This window comes from Merops nubicus, unplaced genomic scaffold (genome assembly GCF_000691845.1).
Source record: "Merops nubicus isolate BGI_N331 unplaced genomic scaffold, ASM69184v1 scaffold24152, whole genome shotgun sequence".
Lineage (NCBI taxonomy): Eukaryota > Metazoa > Chordata > Aves > Coraciiformes > Meropidae > Merops > Merops nubicus.
Window position 1 is genome coordinate 14,407 of NW_008594637.1, and position 18,444 is coordinate 32,850.

The window sequence follows — 18,444 nt, forward strand, 5'->3', positions numbered from 1 at the left end:
CTCTGTGCCTGAGAACACACACATCCATGCAGAAACGAGCACTTACACTAATGGCAGACAAACACTGCATTTCACACTCAGGCCTCCTATTGAATTATTTCCCCTAAGGACTTCAGCTTTTGGCCCACATGTAATATGTATCAATCATATATTATATTCCATACTTATTTGCTGCACAGCTGCACAAACATCACACTTAGAAGAATATAGTTTAATCACTTGAAAACATATTCTTTACGGAGTGATGAACAAACCATTCCCACTCCTTGCTTCTCAAACCATTAACGCTGAACTGTCCAGCACAGATGTCTCATATTCACTTCCAGATGTTTTCTATATTGGGTGGTGATATTTAGTAGTAGTTTTATTTGAAGAATTATTTTCTATTAAGGCATGAAATACAAGAGGCTATACAGAAACATACAAGGCATTTAATTAAAAAGACTATAAAATGTGATGGACATACAGCACAAGTGAAGTTTTTAAAAAATTTCTAGAGTCATAGAAAGAAATGCTCCAAAGAATGGAATGTTATCATCTGATGACAAGAGAGAATCTAAGACAAATTAATTGGTAAGCATTTTGAAAAGGCTGATTTCATACTCTAAGAATCAATGATACTTTTGCTCCTGAACAACAAAACTGGTTTTAAAAAAAACTTTATCCACTGCTTTTGTCTCTAATGATGATTAAGACAGACCACCAAACAGAAATTTTCCCTCACTCCTTCCTTAAAACCCAGGAAATCTACATTGAGATATACACTTTCACATGCACAAAGTGGAAGTTTTAACTTCCACTTACAGTCCATTGAAACTAGTAGGCAAAATTTATTCTGAGGGCTGGCGGTGATGTTTCTGAAGCTTTATCCCCTGTAGATGTAGAAATAGCTGCAATTAGCTATTTCATCTCAAGGAATTCTGAAGAAAAGTTCTACACAGGGATAACCTCTCAAGCTAATGCTGCTGCTGTGACACTGCAGCACTCCCACATCTCAACACTTTTCCCACTGTCCTTCAGCAACATGGCTCAGATACCACTTGTATTCAAAGACATGATTTCATTTTCAGCACAGTTAAAAGACTCATTGAAAATCCCATCTCAAGAGAGAAATTATAATGTTTACAGACATGATTTTATCGAGATACATGCTTGCTTATGTTTTCCTTTAACCATCACGTTCTAGAATCATGACATTATGGATGAATTTGAGCTGCTCTGTTGTATATTTAAACATATACAAAATAAATGCTTCTGGGTTTGTTTCTTGGTTGGTTGGTTGGTTGGTTTGGTATTTTTATTGTTTGGTGACAGTGGTGGTGTGGTTTAGTTTTGTTTTTAAGGAGACACAGGAAAAGCATCAAACATGTGAATTTCAAAGGTTAAAAAATAATCCAAACCAGAAATACAGAATACCTACAGTATATTAAAATTTCATCATTTTAGTTGTGCATCAAGCCTTTTTTAATTCTGGGGTTAATACTGATCTAATATTAATACTAATCTCTGAGTGAGTTACTTTTCCATTTCCAACTCTGGCATGAAAGAAGGTAATTTTATCAGCAGCTGCATTGAATTTGATGGCAGAACCTGGCAATCCACGCAAATAAGGTGATTTTTTAATGACTGTTTGCAGACCTGAATCAAATCTGATTTTACTGTGAGAAAGATGCATATCATTTTATGTATCACATTTTTCATTATGTCAGTTCAAAGATCTCAGTGCAGAATCTGGCATTTCTTCTTGTTAAATTTCATGCCATTGATAATTGCCCAATGCTCCAATCTATATAGATCCCTCTGCAAGGCCTCTTGTCCATCAAAAGAGTCAACTGCACCTCCCAGTTTAGTATCCTCAACAAGCTTGCTAATGGTGCATCCCAATCCTGTATCCAGAGCTTGGCAAACATGTTAAACAGAACTTGCCCTAGAACTGAACCCTGAGGAACACAGCTAGTGACTGGTCACCAGCTGGGTGTAGCCCCACTCATGACACCACTTTGAACCCTGCCATTCAGCCAGTTCTTTACCCAGTGCACCATGAACCTGCACATCTCACAGTTGGACACCACATCCAGAAGGATGCTGTGAGGAACAGTATCAAAAACCTTAGTAAAATTGAGAAAAACTGCATGTACCACATTCCCTTCATCCACTAGAAGATGGAACTTATCATAGAAGGATATCGAATTAGTTAAACACTTCTCCTTTGTGAACTCATGTTAACTGTGCATGACAATGGCATTATCCTTGAAATGCTTTTTAATAGCATCCAGTATGATCTTCACAGGTATCTACAATCAAAAAGGCCTGCCTTCTGAATTTATCTAGCAATGCAGAATTACTTGTAAACCTTTTTGCCTATGCTCCTGCCTCCTCCAGCCCCTGTCAGATATTGCAGACGATGAAGTAATTCACAGACTCCAGACAGAAATACAATTTTTATGGTTGCAGACTTCCAAAGGTCCAGTGTGTACTCTACACCCTGAAAGATTTTTTTTTTTCTTTTTTCTTCTTGCAGACCCCTTGACCTTTCAGAAGAAACCAAGACACAAGACACTCACTGAAAGCATCAAAATACATTGTGAACAAATTTGGAAATCAAGCATATTAATTTTTTTATTCATGAACATCAAATAAGTATAAATACTTGCGGCCTCCAAGCTTATATTAAAATAGTAACATAAAATTCTTAGAAACTAAATAAGGACCACAGAAATCACTAGAAAAGCACTAGCAAATGTTATAGTTGTTGGAAATGGATAGGGATGAGTTTACTTAATAGATGCATCAGATCAAATCACTTATCACTTGATAGGTGATTTGGATGGAGTTGTAGCTCAAACTGATTTGACTCCTTCCACATTCACACACACAGGTACACAATAAAATCCCTCCTGCTGGGGATTCCCATTGCATCTCTTCCGAAAAAAAATGACTCTGTTATGGGTTCCTCCACCTCTTCTTCAGATAACCAGTGAATACATGCAGGACAGCTTCTTGAACTCTGTTACTGTGGAAGACCCACAAAGGAATGAACTGCAGGACACATGCCTTCAGAATAATCAAGCAAAAATAATACAAAGTCAAATGGTGATAGGAACCTTTTGAAATAAATTAAACAAGTTTTCAGAAAGGTCACAAAAAACAGTAAATAAAATCTTTTACTTTATACTTTCAGTATGCATATTTATTTTAGAGGGAAACATTAATTCCTGTCAGTTTTCAGCAAGTTTGTTCTCTTCCCTATAATTTAATTTAACGCTAATTGTTATCAGCTGCCATACATAAATATTTATTCTATTTTGTTACCTTGGTATCCTAAGGAAATTGTGTTTATGTGATAGCACAGTCTGTTTTTATCTCCTTCCCCTTCCCCACTAATACCTTCTGAATCTGCTGGCCAATTTCTATAGGGAGTAAGGGGTCTCAGAAATATTCCTAATACCATCCTGAAAACAGGCGGCTAGAGTAAGGATAAAGATTAATCAGATAATCAGAAATCAACTCAAGACACAAAAATGGAGAAAGCCACACTGTGCTGATACCACTATGCTTTACTTGTATATTTGTCCCTTCATAGTTTACTGGTGCCATAGTAACCTTATCAACCTATGCATCATTTGTCATTTGGTGTCCAACCTTAAGATATCTGAAATCAGTCAAAAGAACCTGCTGAGCCCAGACAGCCTGGGTTCAGCCTTTGGGACCTGTTTACATGCTATCAAATTCAATTACCAGCATTTCATGGGCTAAACATCCAAAAATCTCATCTCCAAAGGTGACATAATCCAGTGATTCACGAACAAACTCTTCTGCTTTCTTTGTAATAAGGCCGGGTTTTTGGTACATTGTCATTGGAGTAGAAATCCCGTAAGGAGCCACTACCTAAAGTAAGAAATCATAGTCACAGTGTAATGCCATCTAACATTTACATAAAGCAATTCATTCTGCAGAACCCCACAGCATCTGACAAATTCTAATAGGTATTTGTGTATGTGGAATAAGTAATGGTACTATGGTGGAATAAGGCAAAAAGCTACACAAAGGGAGGAGACAGAGCTTTGACAGGGTCACCCAGCAGTCACACACAAACATATCTCCGATATTCTTGACAAATTTGCTAAAATGACGGCACATACGGGAAGAAATAGCATCACCTGTATGATAATTCCCTTTGCTTTATACTCTGCTTGTAGTGCTTTGGAGAAAGTGCTTATAAAAGCCTAGAAAAATAATAAACCAAAATAGTATTAGCATAGGAAATTAAGTACTTTCACATGTGCTCATAAATATGCATGAACAGGTCCTTAACGAAAATGGCCAACCATCATACAACCTAAGGCAGAGTGCAGTGGTGAAAACCATAGAAATTAACATTTCAAGATGCAGTGTCTGATGGGGCACACAAGCAATGGCAAGACTGACCCTTCACCTGCACTAGGAAAGATGGAACACGGCACTGGCCAAAGCCAGACACGAAACAAGTGCTGCTGCAGGCTGGATGGCAACTTCGTCACATACATGAAAATGCAGAGATAAAAATACCCGAGTCCCATTTATTCCAGTTGTTGTGCCACATGGAACCCACCTCTGGCTCACACCTACCCTCCCAACGCAATGCTTACGCTGCTGTTTCTCTTGCAATGGGAAGGGGAGTGGAACACAAATCACGCCTTCAGGGTATGCCTGTTAGCACAGTGGAGAATTAGAATTTTCAAAGTCAGGATCTGAGAACCTGGGGGGCAGTTGTAGCTGCAGCCTTTCAGGTTTATCTTCCTAGTGCTTCTCTACACCACAAAGAACATGTATACTTCTTTGTGTAAAATTTGAGTGTCTTTCAAGACTGATTTTAGGAGTTAGATCTTTGAGAAATATTCAGAAACTCAACAATGTTGGATCACTCTTCTCTAATGAGAAATATAAAAGACCTACTAATGAGAAAAAAATTACAGTGTTTCAAAGCCATAATTTGACAAGCCTTTGAACACCAATAGTGTTGTGATATTTTATGACAATTAATATAGTTTCCTTTCAGGGCATTGCAAAAAAACAGTCCATTTAAACAGAAACAAAGGTAAAAGAATAAAAAAAATAATAGAATACAACCAATGTACCATACCACTTTGAATAATGTTCACTAAATTTTTTCAAGAAACTAAAATTGTCTGGTTTGAATGTAGTTTGAGTTTTGAGTAATGAGAAACTTACAATAAAAAGAGAAAAAGGAAATGGAAAGCCAGACTTTCTTAACAAGAATAACTAGCTTTTTATTACCAAGCTGAACTTCAGCTATATTCAAGCAAATATTGTTAGAATTCTTCATTTGAAGCAAACCTGAACTGAGCAAGTTGCTTCTGGAGTTCTATTAAAAATTATTCACTTCTCACTTTTATAAGCTCTGGAGTTCTAACTCAGAGAAAAATTTCAAACTGCAGTCTGTGAAGTTAGGCAACTCAACATCCAGGTGATTTTACCACCTGGAATTTTATTCTTGGTTCCATAATCAAAATCTTGCACTATTGCACATCTACAGTTTCGAGTAAACTAGCTAAGCCAGACTGGTAAAAGTTGTCACTTCCTGGAATGGGGACAGATTGTGAGCACTGGTATAATGCTATTTAATCAAGGGCAAAAGCATTCCAATCACCAGACATACCTTCAGCTGGATCTCATTTACACAGCTTCCCTGACTCTTAAGTGCTGAGCTAGTGTTAATTTACATTACTTCATTATTTCAGTGGAGCAACACTGATTCAGGTCCTGAACACCTGGCCTTGAACTGCTGAGACAAACACTTTGGTAAACACTTGATGGGGATTTCTTTATAAAGTAATGTGGAAGACTTACCTTAGAAGCTGAGTACATTGTGTATAACGGACAAGGGAAAGTACCCAGACCAGAAGACAGGTTCAGGATAAGACCTTTCTGTCTGAAATTTCATTTAAACAGTTGCATTCAGTTTACATTTGAAAGTATTATAGTAAAAGGCTGCACAAGGGGAAAACAACTTTTCTATCCCAGAAGGCATAGCTCCTCTATTATATTGTAGACTACACTTTCAAAAGACTCAATTTTTATGGCTTAGTTAGGTGCAATTAAGTCTAAAACAGCTAGGAATAATGTCATAAGTGAAATTTAAATGCACAGTGCAACCAGAACCATAGCGATATTGTACACTCTATTGTACATCTAACAGAGCAAAAAATGCCATCAGAGGAAAGATTTTATGCTTCTAAATAACTGGTAGGTGCCCTTTGCTCATTAGCCAGTGCATTCTTTTTCCTGTGTTCTTTCAGCTTCCCTATTCACAACTCCCTGTACAAATCACTAAAAACAACTATTTCATCAAGAACAAGGGAAGAACCAAACCAAAACAATTAAACAGAAAGAGCTTATTTTGTTCCCAAAACAAAAAAGCATGCACTGGCCTCTAAAATGCAGTAGTTAACTATGTTTTCTAGAAATTTCAGCTAAAGACTTTAACTTCTATTTTAAGGACCCCCATGTCTAAAGGACACATTGCATTAAAAGGAGAAAAGGGATCCCTAATTGTATAGCTGAATTGATCTCTCTGAGGTAGTACAGGTACTTCCAGACCTTGAAAAGTATTATTCCAAGCATAGCCACCACTCTTAGAAGAACATAATATATTCAAATGCTGTTTCTTGCCTAACAAGAGTCATCTCATGCCATTTTATTTCTGCAACATCTGCAGGTTTTAACTGGACACAGACCTGTACTTTATATTTTCTGTCTTGTTCTACAGTTGGCTGGCAGTTTGTGGCAGTTCTTATGCATTCACACAGCACTAACAGCAACAGAAAAAAATCTTACGGATTGGCATAGTGTAAAGTGTGGAAGTTAATCACGAAAAAGCACATTTACTACTGAATAAACTTGAGGTAGCTGCTAAAAGCTATAGGAACTTGTAGAAAAAAAAATATTTTTACCTCTGCTCCATTTGCTTCAAAATTATTTTTGTCATCTGTAAAGCAAATACGTTAAGAATTATATCCATTCTTCCTCCTTCTGATCGCGTTTTTCAACTATCTTGTTTTATACACAAGATTTACCACTTGCTCTAAGCCCCAGCCACACGTATATAGTTCGAACAGCTAAACTGCAGCCCATACAAAGTTTTGCAATACAATTTAGAAATGCTAATGGCCTGCAAATTATCTGAATCCTCAAAAAATTCCAAAGGTTAGTTTTCTAAGTAGTGAAAGTGTTATGCTTATCCAAAGCTTTCTAACAGTATCTGAATATCACTATTCTTCAAAACTAAATCACAAATGTAAGGAAAAAGTCAACTTCATGATGGTTTTGCATTTTCACTTCTGGCTCTGCCTGTACCAGAAGTAGCAGAAAATCATAACAAGATGACTTTTTTTTTTTTTTCCCTGCTACCAAAAAGAGATTTGGGATCTGTTATTATGTTAATTATTTAATAATTCATTCTTATTTTAACAACAGACTTCGTCACATTAACTATTTTTTAAGTGCAATTAAATCAATTTTTAGGTAAGAAATCTGCTTCTGTGTGATGTATTTGAAGAGTATTATTGATAGCCTGAGTCCCTATCAGCCCCTTATAAAAGCATGCATCATCTATGAGTCTTCTCATGATAAGAGTGTGACCTAACTTGTAAAAGGCATTAATAAAAAGCAGTGCAAACGAATGATGCAACCTAATTCAATCCTTACTAATTTCCTGCTTTTTCAGTAGTGTCATTGTGCACAACAGGATAGTAGGAGCAGGGTGGAGGTTTCACAAGGTTTGTTTTTAGAAAGGATGACAACATAGACGGGTCACATCAGCTTGGGTGAAGGGGAATTTCCAGGTAAAGTGGAAAATACACTTTTGCAGTGCTTTTTGCAGTGCTGAAAAATCTTGTTGACATCTGTGGGAGCTCCAGGAATAGCAGGAGCTTGGGCAACCCACTGTAAGAAGAACGGAGGAGGATCCTAGCATTAATCAAGGCAGGGAGTGGGGAGAAAAAGAAGCAAACAGACTTAAAGATTATTTGGACCTGATCATAGAAATGCTGGTTAGGAGCATGTTTTCCTCTCTGTATTTTGAAGGAAGGTGAATGTTCATGAAAGGCTGAAAAGGACATCATTGCAGCAGTGGGGGGAAGGGATGTCCAGACCCTGGTAAAGCAGAAGAGGTTGATTCTAAGGTATGTGTAAGGTAAGGTGGGAAAATATAAAGGGAGAAACCTCTTGTATCCAGGCTGAGAGGATACAAAATGCTTGCCTGTTTTTGTGAGGCATATATACACAGCATTCCAATATTGCAGATATTTCTGTTCTTTTGACATAGAATAAAACCAAGGAGCAGAAAGCTCACCAAAATACTTTGTGAAAGAATTTGTTTCAACTGAGTAATATTACATGATTCAGTGTCTGAAGTCATTAAACAGCAGTAAAGATTTGGGATGTAGATTTTGCTAGCCAAAGAAAGAAGAACATGTGTTGATAATTTTCATGTCATGTTTAGAAAGACATCAGCCAAGGTTGAGATGAACTACCAAGCTCTTGTTCACGTTAATATGCTGCTTGCAAACAGCAGAGCAATACAAATCTTAATCAGAGGTGGAAAGCATGAAATACTTAGTCTTCTTGTAAGGGGAGCAGCCAACCAAAATTAGCACCAAGATGTAACAATACAGAATTCAGAGTCAGCTCCCTAAGTTTCTGTCCTGCACTGATACAAAAATATTTCTGCAGAACAGAAGCGCCAAAAGGCAGAGCTTTCTGTCCTGAAGACTTTGATACTGAAACACATCTGCCTGTTTACCAAACCAAATATGTTTTTCCAAAATGTTTCAGCTGCAGTGTAATCATGTATCTCAACCTAGCAACTATGTTAAAATGTTTCCACTCAGCTCTGATCAAAATATTTCATATGCACTAAATAAAGGAGGCCTTAAAATATTGCTGATTTCCTACTGAAAATTACTATCTGCTTATAAATTAAATGAAAATACACAGGAAGGTTAGTTGGTCACTCATGTGTGGAACTATTTTTTTTCCAGTAAGTTACACTATAGAGTGACACAGATGTGAGCGTCACATACCTTTGTAACAGAAATAATGTTGCAGTTAATAAGGTCCTGCAAGAAGCAAGAAAACAGTGAACTCATACTTAACTTCAGAGTTTGTAGATTACCCAGGCAATGAAGCAATTCCAACTGAAAAGCTTTGTCGGAAGGCAGTTGCTTTTAGAGCTGTTCAGCTTGGCTTGTATTGTCACTGACTATACCTGCGATACGGGATACTGAAGGGCAGGTAAGTCCTGATTCATTTCATTTCAAACCTGCTTTACATTCCTTTGATTCCGTGCCCCTGTTTCACCCAGCCAAACCTGGAAGCCTGCTGTCCAGGCAGTGATGGCACTAGCAGACCAAGCTGGATGCACGCAAGATGTCACAGAGGTGCCAAGCAGAGACTGACTGAGTGGCTCTCGGTGACAGAGGCAGATGGTCTGTGTGGCAAAAGCACTGCCACTTAGATATACCCTCCCACCACCAGCAAGCAAACACAAATAAGGCAATGAAAGGCTTGATCACTTGTCAAAATTTAAAAAGTAAACTGTGTTTAAATGAGGCTTATTTTTTCCACATATTTAAGCCAAACAAATGTGTTCCAAAGAAAATTTAATAATACTACCAAGAACCCAACACTTCAGCTGTGGCCCCATAATATTACAGGGAAGGAGTAAGCCAGAGAGACTGCTGATCCCTGCTACAGCCAGACCAGTCGTGCTCTCCCCTCTGTTGTTGGGTGCTTGCTGCAGTTTAGCTGAGATCTGCTATCCTTCTTCTCTTGCAAGCTCTTCTGAGCTTTATAAAAAAACAAAAGAAAATATGCTTCTTTAGGCCCAGTTCATTTCTCACTCAATTGAATAGTTAAACATGCACTGATAGTAGCAGGGGCAGAATGTGTACCTTCTTAAATAGAATTACAATTCCTCATTGTTGTATTGGAAGTAGAAACCCACAGAGTAATCCTACCTCATCTATGTCTGGTCCATCAAGGAAACGGCATGGAAGAGGACTATGAAGCATTCCAACATTGTTAACTAATCAAAGGAAATATAATGATAAGAAGCAAGTCTAAACAAAGTGCATAGTTAGCTAAACAAATGGCTTCTCCTTGAGACCCAGAAGCTTTTGAGCTGTATGTGAAGAGAAATGCTGTTTAGCATCAAGTTTTGTTCTCACTGAAGTCATCAATATTCACCAGTGCTGATTTCAGGGAACCCAAAACAAGTCTGTTGCTACAATTTGGTGCTTTGTTTGTTTGTGTTATGTGGTTGCTGTTTCATTTGTGTCACTATTAAAAGGATGAATTTCTTAAAAAAAAAAAAAAAGCTTTCTCAAAAAAACGTTTTCATTGTTGCTGTGTGGATCATGCCAATTAGTGCTAGCCACAGGCTTATTTCAGATTGAATGTAAGAACTGAACATAGCAGTAAAACAATCAATAGTGAAAATTAATTCCTGGAGGCCAAACAGGGAAGAAGTCACCCTACAAGCTGCATGCTGCTTATAAAGTGGCAGACGAGATTTCACAGTAAAGAAGCCACTGTACAGAGAAACAGGAAGACTTTGGAGAATCCTAATTCACTTTTAAAACTTGTTTATGAGAAGCAATGCCCAAATGCACTAGGTAGCTATATGCTTTAGGTATTGGCAAACAAGTTGTTATGACAAATCATTTATACAATTTTCTGTTTAATACACTGCATCCATAAAACATTCTTCAATTAACAGACTTAAATGACTCACCCAGAACACCAACATCCAAGCCTTGCAGATGTTTTTCAATGTTCTCATATATTGAATTTTTTGTGAAATCAGCTTGTATAACCTTCACCTTTCGACCTGTGGTCTGCTCTATAATCAAGGAAAAAAAAAACAAACAACAACAAAAAAACACAACAAAAGACTCCTTTTCATCTACCTAGAAGGCAGGAGAGCTGTAACTAAGTAATGAGGGAAACTATCAGATGTCTCATTTAGTAATGTCCACCGTGCAGTAGGCAATCATTTCAGCTTTCTTACCTCAAGAAATACTACAACACAAGCAAAACACCGTACCCAGTTGTTTTCAGGGAAATGGCCTAGCAGATACAGGATGAATTTATGCCCTGTAATCAGTGGAAGCTGCCTCACAAAATCTAAACAGCATTTGGTCCTTCAGTAAGGAAAATAAAAAACAAACCAGAAATAAACAATACAGGACTTCTCTCCCTGGTTATCGTACTGAATGCTGTCGGCGTACATTAGACAAGTGAATGTGGGTGCCAGGTTCTCTACGTAAGCCAGTTTTGCAGAATGTTTTGAAAGCATTTTCATGCACTAGGTGAACATTTTAACACACAGCACTTATCTTCTTATGCAGGAGGAGAGGAAAATAGGGCTGGATGTGACACAGTATTTTGTGCACTACTTTCAAAAAATTCCTCTCCTGTTTTGACATTTGCATTCCTGTAGACTAAACTTTCCCCATGATTTTGCAGGACTAAGAGGCATTTTAGGGAAATTATAGCTTAAATTTTACACGGTCAAATTACACAGAAAGGAAAGGGAAATATGTGTGGCTTGTCCAGTGTCATTGCTAAGCTGGAGTGGAGCCCCGCTGTACATTAACATTTTTCTCAGAGGTCGATTTATTGCTGTTCATATATTCAATGAAGTTTCATGAGAAAATGACGTAGAGGCTGTTATTTACTCATTTTTAAAGACAAGCTTCTCCTTTAAAGGGGCCCAGTAAGGTCTCTTGTAACTAGATGTTCACATTGTAAATTCTTGTTACTAAACCTGCTTTCAAGTTTTATGAGCAACCTGAAATCCAGATGAAGTTTGCTGAAAAAGTGACAGGGAAAGCTTGGGAACATAAGTAGATGACTGGATTGCAGACTCTCTGCACGTGGCAGGTATTCAGGTGCAAATGGATGGCAGAAAGCCTGCTTCGGGTCCAGTTTGGGAAACTGCCTCTGCTTGTTTGGAGCCTGACTATCATACAGGTGACAGAGAGCATTGCCTTGAACAGGAATTAAGTCTCACTGATTTCTAACCAGAAATCTTGCCCCATCCCCTTGGTGTACATTCAGAACTTAAGAAGAGGGCTTGCATCAGCTCCCACAGGAGAGCAAGGCTAGCAGAAAGCTGGCTTTTGGTCCAGCAGGCCAGTCTTCAACAAAACAGAGCCTCCATTAGAAGATGAGAAAGTTGTTCCCTCACAGTTATTCCTCTTTGCCCCTTGATATGCTGCAAGTCTCAACCACCTTACACTGCTCTAGTAATGCAAGCAGTCTGAGGAAACAGCAAATGTGCTGACTCCAGATCTGAAATGCAGGGTGCATCTCGTGTTCTCTTTGAGGACATCTGTCTCCATGACAGAAAAAAGGAGGAAGGAGTGCCATCTTTCTTGCCCCCTTTCCAAGCTGCTGTGTATGAAAGGAACGAAACACCCTTTGAACCTTCAACCTATAAAAGCAACTCTAGTGGCAAATGACCCCCTTGTGGTCCAAGGCTGCGGGAATGTTACAGCTATAAAGCAAAGGACATTGTGAGTGTAAATGCAGCGAGTGGGAAAGAGCAGAGCAACAGCTGGAGCAGACACCTACAGTGACCTTCTGACAGAAGAGCTCTATAAACAAAACGAAATGGTCTTAAAAAGTGTAGTGACTTGTGGCCGTCTTTCTTGCAGGCAATCAGAAGGGCAGCCAAAACTAGAGCAACATAAAAATGAGGATCAAACAAACCATTTGGACTTTCTCTGCATCCCCTTGTCTGTACAGAACTGTGCTGCTGCAACCAGCACTGTCAGCCAACAAACAGGTACTCCAGATGGCTTTCCTCTGTCTCATTTAAGAATAAAACAATATATTAAAAACCAATAAAACTATCATACTGATAAATGAATTATCCAGGGATAGCTCTTCAGAAAATGATAACAATTCTGCAAAGGAGAGGGCCAAAAAATTATTTCCAATGTTTCTTATGTCTCTCCCTCTCTGTGGCAAAGATTTATGACAGTCTTGGAAGACACAAGCCATTCCAACTCTTTTCAAAAGATTTAAGTGTGCCAGAAGCAAAAAGTCTAAGTTTCCAAACATCAGGACAGGTTATTGCCTTTTTTAAAAATGAAAAGAAAATTAATTAGGGAAAATTAAAAACTTGAACTGAATTCTTTAATCTGACGTGTTACAAAACATATCACGAAGAAGGATATATCTTACTCCTTCTGACCTCAGACCACTTGGGAATCCCACTTGCCAGATAGGATAATGTGCTGCCTTTTGAAATTTACCAAGAGGATTAATCAGGATGAAGCATGAAGCTGGTTAGGGCATACAGTCTGGCAGAAACTCTCTGTTTAAAGAGTTATGAAGATCTTCTGAAAACCTGCGGCAGCAAAATGAATGCCTGTGTGATGCAAGAACTGATCTGCGTAGAAAGAAGAAATCCTTTAGAAGTATCACAGAGAAATTTGAATATGAAGAGAAAAACAATCAGTCTAAGATGGCATACATATTCAGTGGAAATTTGCAGAGTGGAGAGCAAAATGAGAAGTTATTGTAACAACAGGAAGAGGTAAAAAAAAATATTTAAGATGGGAAAAATAGAAAAAGTTCTGATAGATTTGAAAGCAAAAGTTCTGGCTACATTTCAAGTCTTTTGGAGAAATATATCTCCTCAGAGATATAAGATAACTCAGTTTCAAAAATAACATTACAATAGAGAAGAAATAAAAAGAATGAGGGTAAGAGCAGAACCGCAAAAGATGACAGAAGATACCAAAGAACACAAACTCAGTGACAAAAAAAAAAAACACATGGGAATTGCTAGTAGAGGCCAGAGCACTCAAAAAAATTCGTCAAGACCATTAAGTACTCTGTTGTGTAGTAGCACATGTTGGGAAAACAGTCCAGAGCAATAACACTTTATCCTCAAGGGATCAGCAAGACATAACAGGCATTTTTAACAGCCTTTGACAACAAAGGAAGGATGTGCAAGGCGAGAGTCATTTTCTCCTAGTCAGTGATCTCAGCTTGTTACCTGCTTAGCTCTTGGAGCAGGAAGGATGAGAAGCAGAGGACACAGTATAGCAAACCAGAAAATGAACCTGTAGCAAGGGGGACAGCTAAATGAATTAGCACATTCAGAGGTCTTGGAGAGTGCAAGGCACATTTGGTCCTTGACTGTGTGGGGTGATTTTTATTGACTGCTTTATTCTGTATTAACAGGCATAATTTCAGGAGGGAGCAGTGGATAAACGACTTCCTGCATCACCAAATGCAAATTCATTAACTACACCCTCAGGCAGTCTAAACTGGTACAGCTGTATTTTCTACTGCTTTCTGAGGATCACACACACCTTCTCTTACCTCAAATACAGATTTATTTCTTCTAAAAAACAAAACAAAACAAAACAAAACAAAACAAGCTCAAGACCCGCAAAATAACCAACCCCAAAAACCCTGACCATCCCTGCTGTGAATAAATTTATGTCTTACAGAAGTGGTGCTTTTTTGTTTGTTTGTTTGTTTGTTTGTGTAGCATTAACAGCCAAACAGTACAGACCTTGGTGATATAAACAGATCCTAAGATATAACTTTTCAATCAGGACCTATCTCTGCTAGTACACCTTGCTTAAGGAATGTAGGCAGAAGAAATAAAAAAAGGAGTGTGGTTAACAAAATTCCATCATTTCTAACCTCCTGGTTGCATGTTTGGGCAATATTTCACCCACACAGTATTACATGTGTTAAATGAACGATATACCTGGTGTAATGGTCCTATCTTCCCGTTACATGATTTATTTTGTTATCTTTTATCTCCTTCCAAAAGAGCTCTCCAGTCTGAATGGATGGGAATGTGTTTTTTTTAATTCCAGTGTTTCTTTAGAGAAATGTTTTTCTTACTTTTCTTCCAGTGGATTTCTGACTGCTCCAGCTCTGAGAGCTTTTCTCAGGCACACCTGTGGCCCACAGCACTTGGAAACCCAAACACTGAGGTCTCTGAAATTACCTACAGTTTAGTCTCTTTTATATTTTTCCAGTATGACAGTATGATTAAGCAAATAACATAATCCCTTTGAAACGGGAAGCAAGTCTTTTAATTATAGTGTCCAACTGAGTGCAAAAAGATATATGGTGTAGCTGTTACAAAAAAGGAAACGAGAAATGTGTCCAGTCCCACAGCAAGGTTACTTAGCCTACAACAAACTCTTTCTCTACGCCTCAGTCTCCTTGCATGTTAGTTCCGGGTAATGATAGCCACTTGAAGTGAGATACTGCTCGTTTAAGAAGTTTAGAGAGGAAAAGTCAGTGAGGGAAAATTTAGAAAACAGTATGTTCTGGTGAAGTTTCTGCTTCATTTTTGGTTTTCGTTGTTATTGTTTTCATTGTGTTAGGTCAGATTTCACAGTAAGTTTAGCTTCTCCTTCTTTGCAATGTCTATCCAGCTTAACTTCAGTAAAGTCGGAGTGTGAAGACTGGAATCAGTGAAACATTTCCAAGCTTTAACATAAGCTCACATTCAGAGCTTCCTGATGATCTTGGTGCCCTCCAGGTCAGATACTCTATGCTTTTCATCACTGTATCTTACTCTCTTTCCTTTTATTTGTGCCATCTACTTGTTACGTACTCATTTCCAACCTGGCACAACAAATAACAGATGAGTCAGAGTTTCAGCTAAAATCCACAGAAAACAATGGGAAGATCTCGCTGTTATTTCCCACCAATTTCAACAATCTTTGGGGAAGAGTCTTTATGCCCACAACCCAGCAGAACATAACATGGAAACCTGACCAGCACAGCCTGAGCTCCTGAGGTCAGTGACAGCACCCATACCCCTGCACCCTGGATTAACGGACAGCTCTGCTGCTGTCAGTGAAGCTTCCTCGTGTGCAAAAAGTCACGGGTCACTTTTCCATGAGGTGCAACAGAGTTTGCAGGGTAGGCTGTCTCAGCAGTACCCTCCAGGACCTGCCAAGTCCTTCAATTACATGCTGCTACAATCTACAATTCAGTACAGTATGGCCTCAAGTAGGAAGGTGGTCAGTGGATGGCTTTTCAACAGCTCATAGTGCAGAGGAATTTACAGTATGTAATCTCTAATCTCCACCACTTTTTACCTTTCTTAGCTGTGTTAGTCTCAGGAATCTTATGGTTTTCATTCTTTGCTTCTGATTATAATTTACAATGCAGAGAAACAATAAAAATAATTTAGTCTTTTTTTTATTCAGTTATCTATTACTGTCTTTCTTTACCATTTATCTGCAAAGAAATTCAGCAATGACACCAGAGATGACCTAATTCCCACAGAAATTATTTTTTATGGCTGCTTACTTAAGAGGGGCTAGTGTAGGCCATAATGACAATGGTTTCACAGATACAACTGCTTATAGAGACTATTCAGGGAGTTGGTGCTTTCCTCCTCTGATACCCTTTGCTTCCCAAGGGAAAACAAATTTCATTCTGGAATAAAAAGGGAGGGAAAGCGGACAGAAAGTTTCAGGATCCAAGCCTTGACTTTGGTAGCTGCAAGTTCATAAGGTACAGACTTTTTCACCCACTTCAAGTCTGCCATGCCCCTCAGAAATGCATTGTTCTCTCTGCAGGTTCTAGACCTGATATTCCATTGGAGTCAGCTGCTAAGTCTCCTTAAAGGCAAGCCTTTCTGACAGAGGTGTAGTCTTGGAGTGATACATGCTTAAGACATGAACCTGTGAATCAAGGAACCTGCTGGAAAGAAGCCATGTATTGAAAAAGAGACAGTGGTAAGAACAAGCTTGATTACAGCAATCTTTAAACTTCATGGAGGATATAAACTCATTTCACTCCTAAAGAGATCCTAATAACATATTTAAACAAGTCATTCCCCAGGGTAAATGGCTAATTGCCTTTGAAGAAAAGAAAGGGAACATTAATTCTAAAGACACACTATTAAACTCCTTTGTTGGAAGCCAAATGTGACTTGAAAACCTCATGGAAACAAACAAAAAAAAGCCAAAACAAAACAAAACCCCCTCAAAACCCCAGAATACAAAGAAGGAAATCAAAACAGGTACCTTGATTTCATTTTTACCCTTCCTTTGCTATGTTCCATGAACTACCCTAAAGGTAATCTTGTTTTCCAAGCATAAGCTGTTTAACAGATCCCTTCGACAACTCTAGTTTTAAATCTCCGTTGCCTATATTTACTGATTTTAAGGGTAGATGAAGCTGGTAAAGAACCCACACTCACTTTGTTAATTAATTCTATTGTGCTGTTTGAATGACAGCATGTGTTTTTTAAAAATGATCCATGATTAGAAGGGTTCAAGCAACACAGTACCAGAAATTATTTGCAGTATTGGAGCAATACCAAGGGCTATACCTGTAGCAATACCTGGGGCCCTACTGTATGAGATACTGTAACTAGGGAAGACACCTCCAGATCCCTGCCAAGCCAGCCTGCTAAATGGGAAGTAACTTGGAGACAGACACTTACCAACTTCAGAGGCTACTCGCTGCAGTTTTTCAAGAGTTCTGCTTATCATAACTACATTTAATCCACGTTTTGCCAGCTACAAGAGAAGAATATAATGGCTGTTAGGTAATAGTAAGGTGACATGAATATTTCATTTTTTTCCAGTTTTGCCACAAAAGCGATCATGGATTTTTAAAATTTCTTTCACTCATTTGCTACCTGTCACCTGCCTAACGGGTAAACAGCAGAGACTAAACCCAAGCCAAACAATAGTTTTGTCAGGGAGATAACAATAGTTATCTTCTAATAGTCTTCCAAAACATCTCCTTCACTGTATAATCTTGGACCCTTACAAGAAAAATAATGCTGGACAACAATCAAAACACCAATAACATGAACAAAAATAAAGAAACCGAACCACTTTCAAATGAATGAAAGTCTGCAGGGAGTGAAAGCAACGTATTTCCCAGAAATACGTTTTTATTCCTACTTAGATTTGGAAGGCAAATACAGAATCACAGAATCATACGATGGTATGGGTTAGAATAGACCTTAAAAATCATCTAGTTCCAAACCCTCTGCCATGACCAGGGACACCTCCCACTACACCAGGTTGTGCAAGGCCCCACCCAACCTGGTCTTGAACATATCCAGTGATGGAGCATCTACAACCTTCAGTAATGCAGCATCCACAACTTCCCTAAGCAACCTGTTCCAGTGTCTCACCACCCTCAGAGTGGAGAACTTCTTCCACACCTCTAATCTAAATCTACCCTCTTGCAGTTTAAAGCTGCTACCTCTCATTTGATCACTACAAGCCCTTGTAAATAGTCCCTCCCCAGCTTTCTTGTAGGCCCCCTTCAGATACTGGAAGGATGCAATAAGTCACTAAGGATGCAATAGGTCTTTATGGAGCCTTCTCTTCTCCAGGTGTCATGGTTACAGGGGCTGGG

At 38.5% G+C, this 18,444-nt stretch overlaps 1 protein-coding gene across 1 annotated transcript; it reads right to left on the minus strand.

Annotated features, from left to right (window-relative positions):
- Window positions 1-2,943: 2,943 nt before the first annotated feature.
- HSD17B3 (hydroxysteroid (17-beta) dehydrogenase 3) lies at window positions 2,944-17,588 on the minus strand (the record flags this gene model as incomplete). The annotated part of the gene is made up of 9 exons (XM_008935840.1): window positions 2,944-3,054; window positions 3,739-3,888; window positions 4,161-4,226; window positions 5,851-5,932; window positions 6,954-6,988; window positions 9,084-9,119; window positions 10,020-10,087; window positions 10,796-10,903; window positions 17,513-17,588. Coding segments are annotated over 9 exons (732 nt in total), but the record flags the coding sequence as incomplete, so codon positions are not given.
- Between the last annotated feature and the right edge of the window lie 856 nt (window positions 17,589-18,444).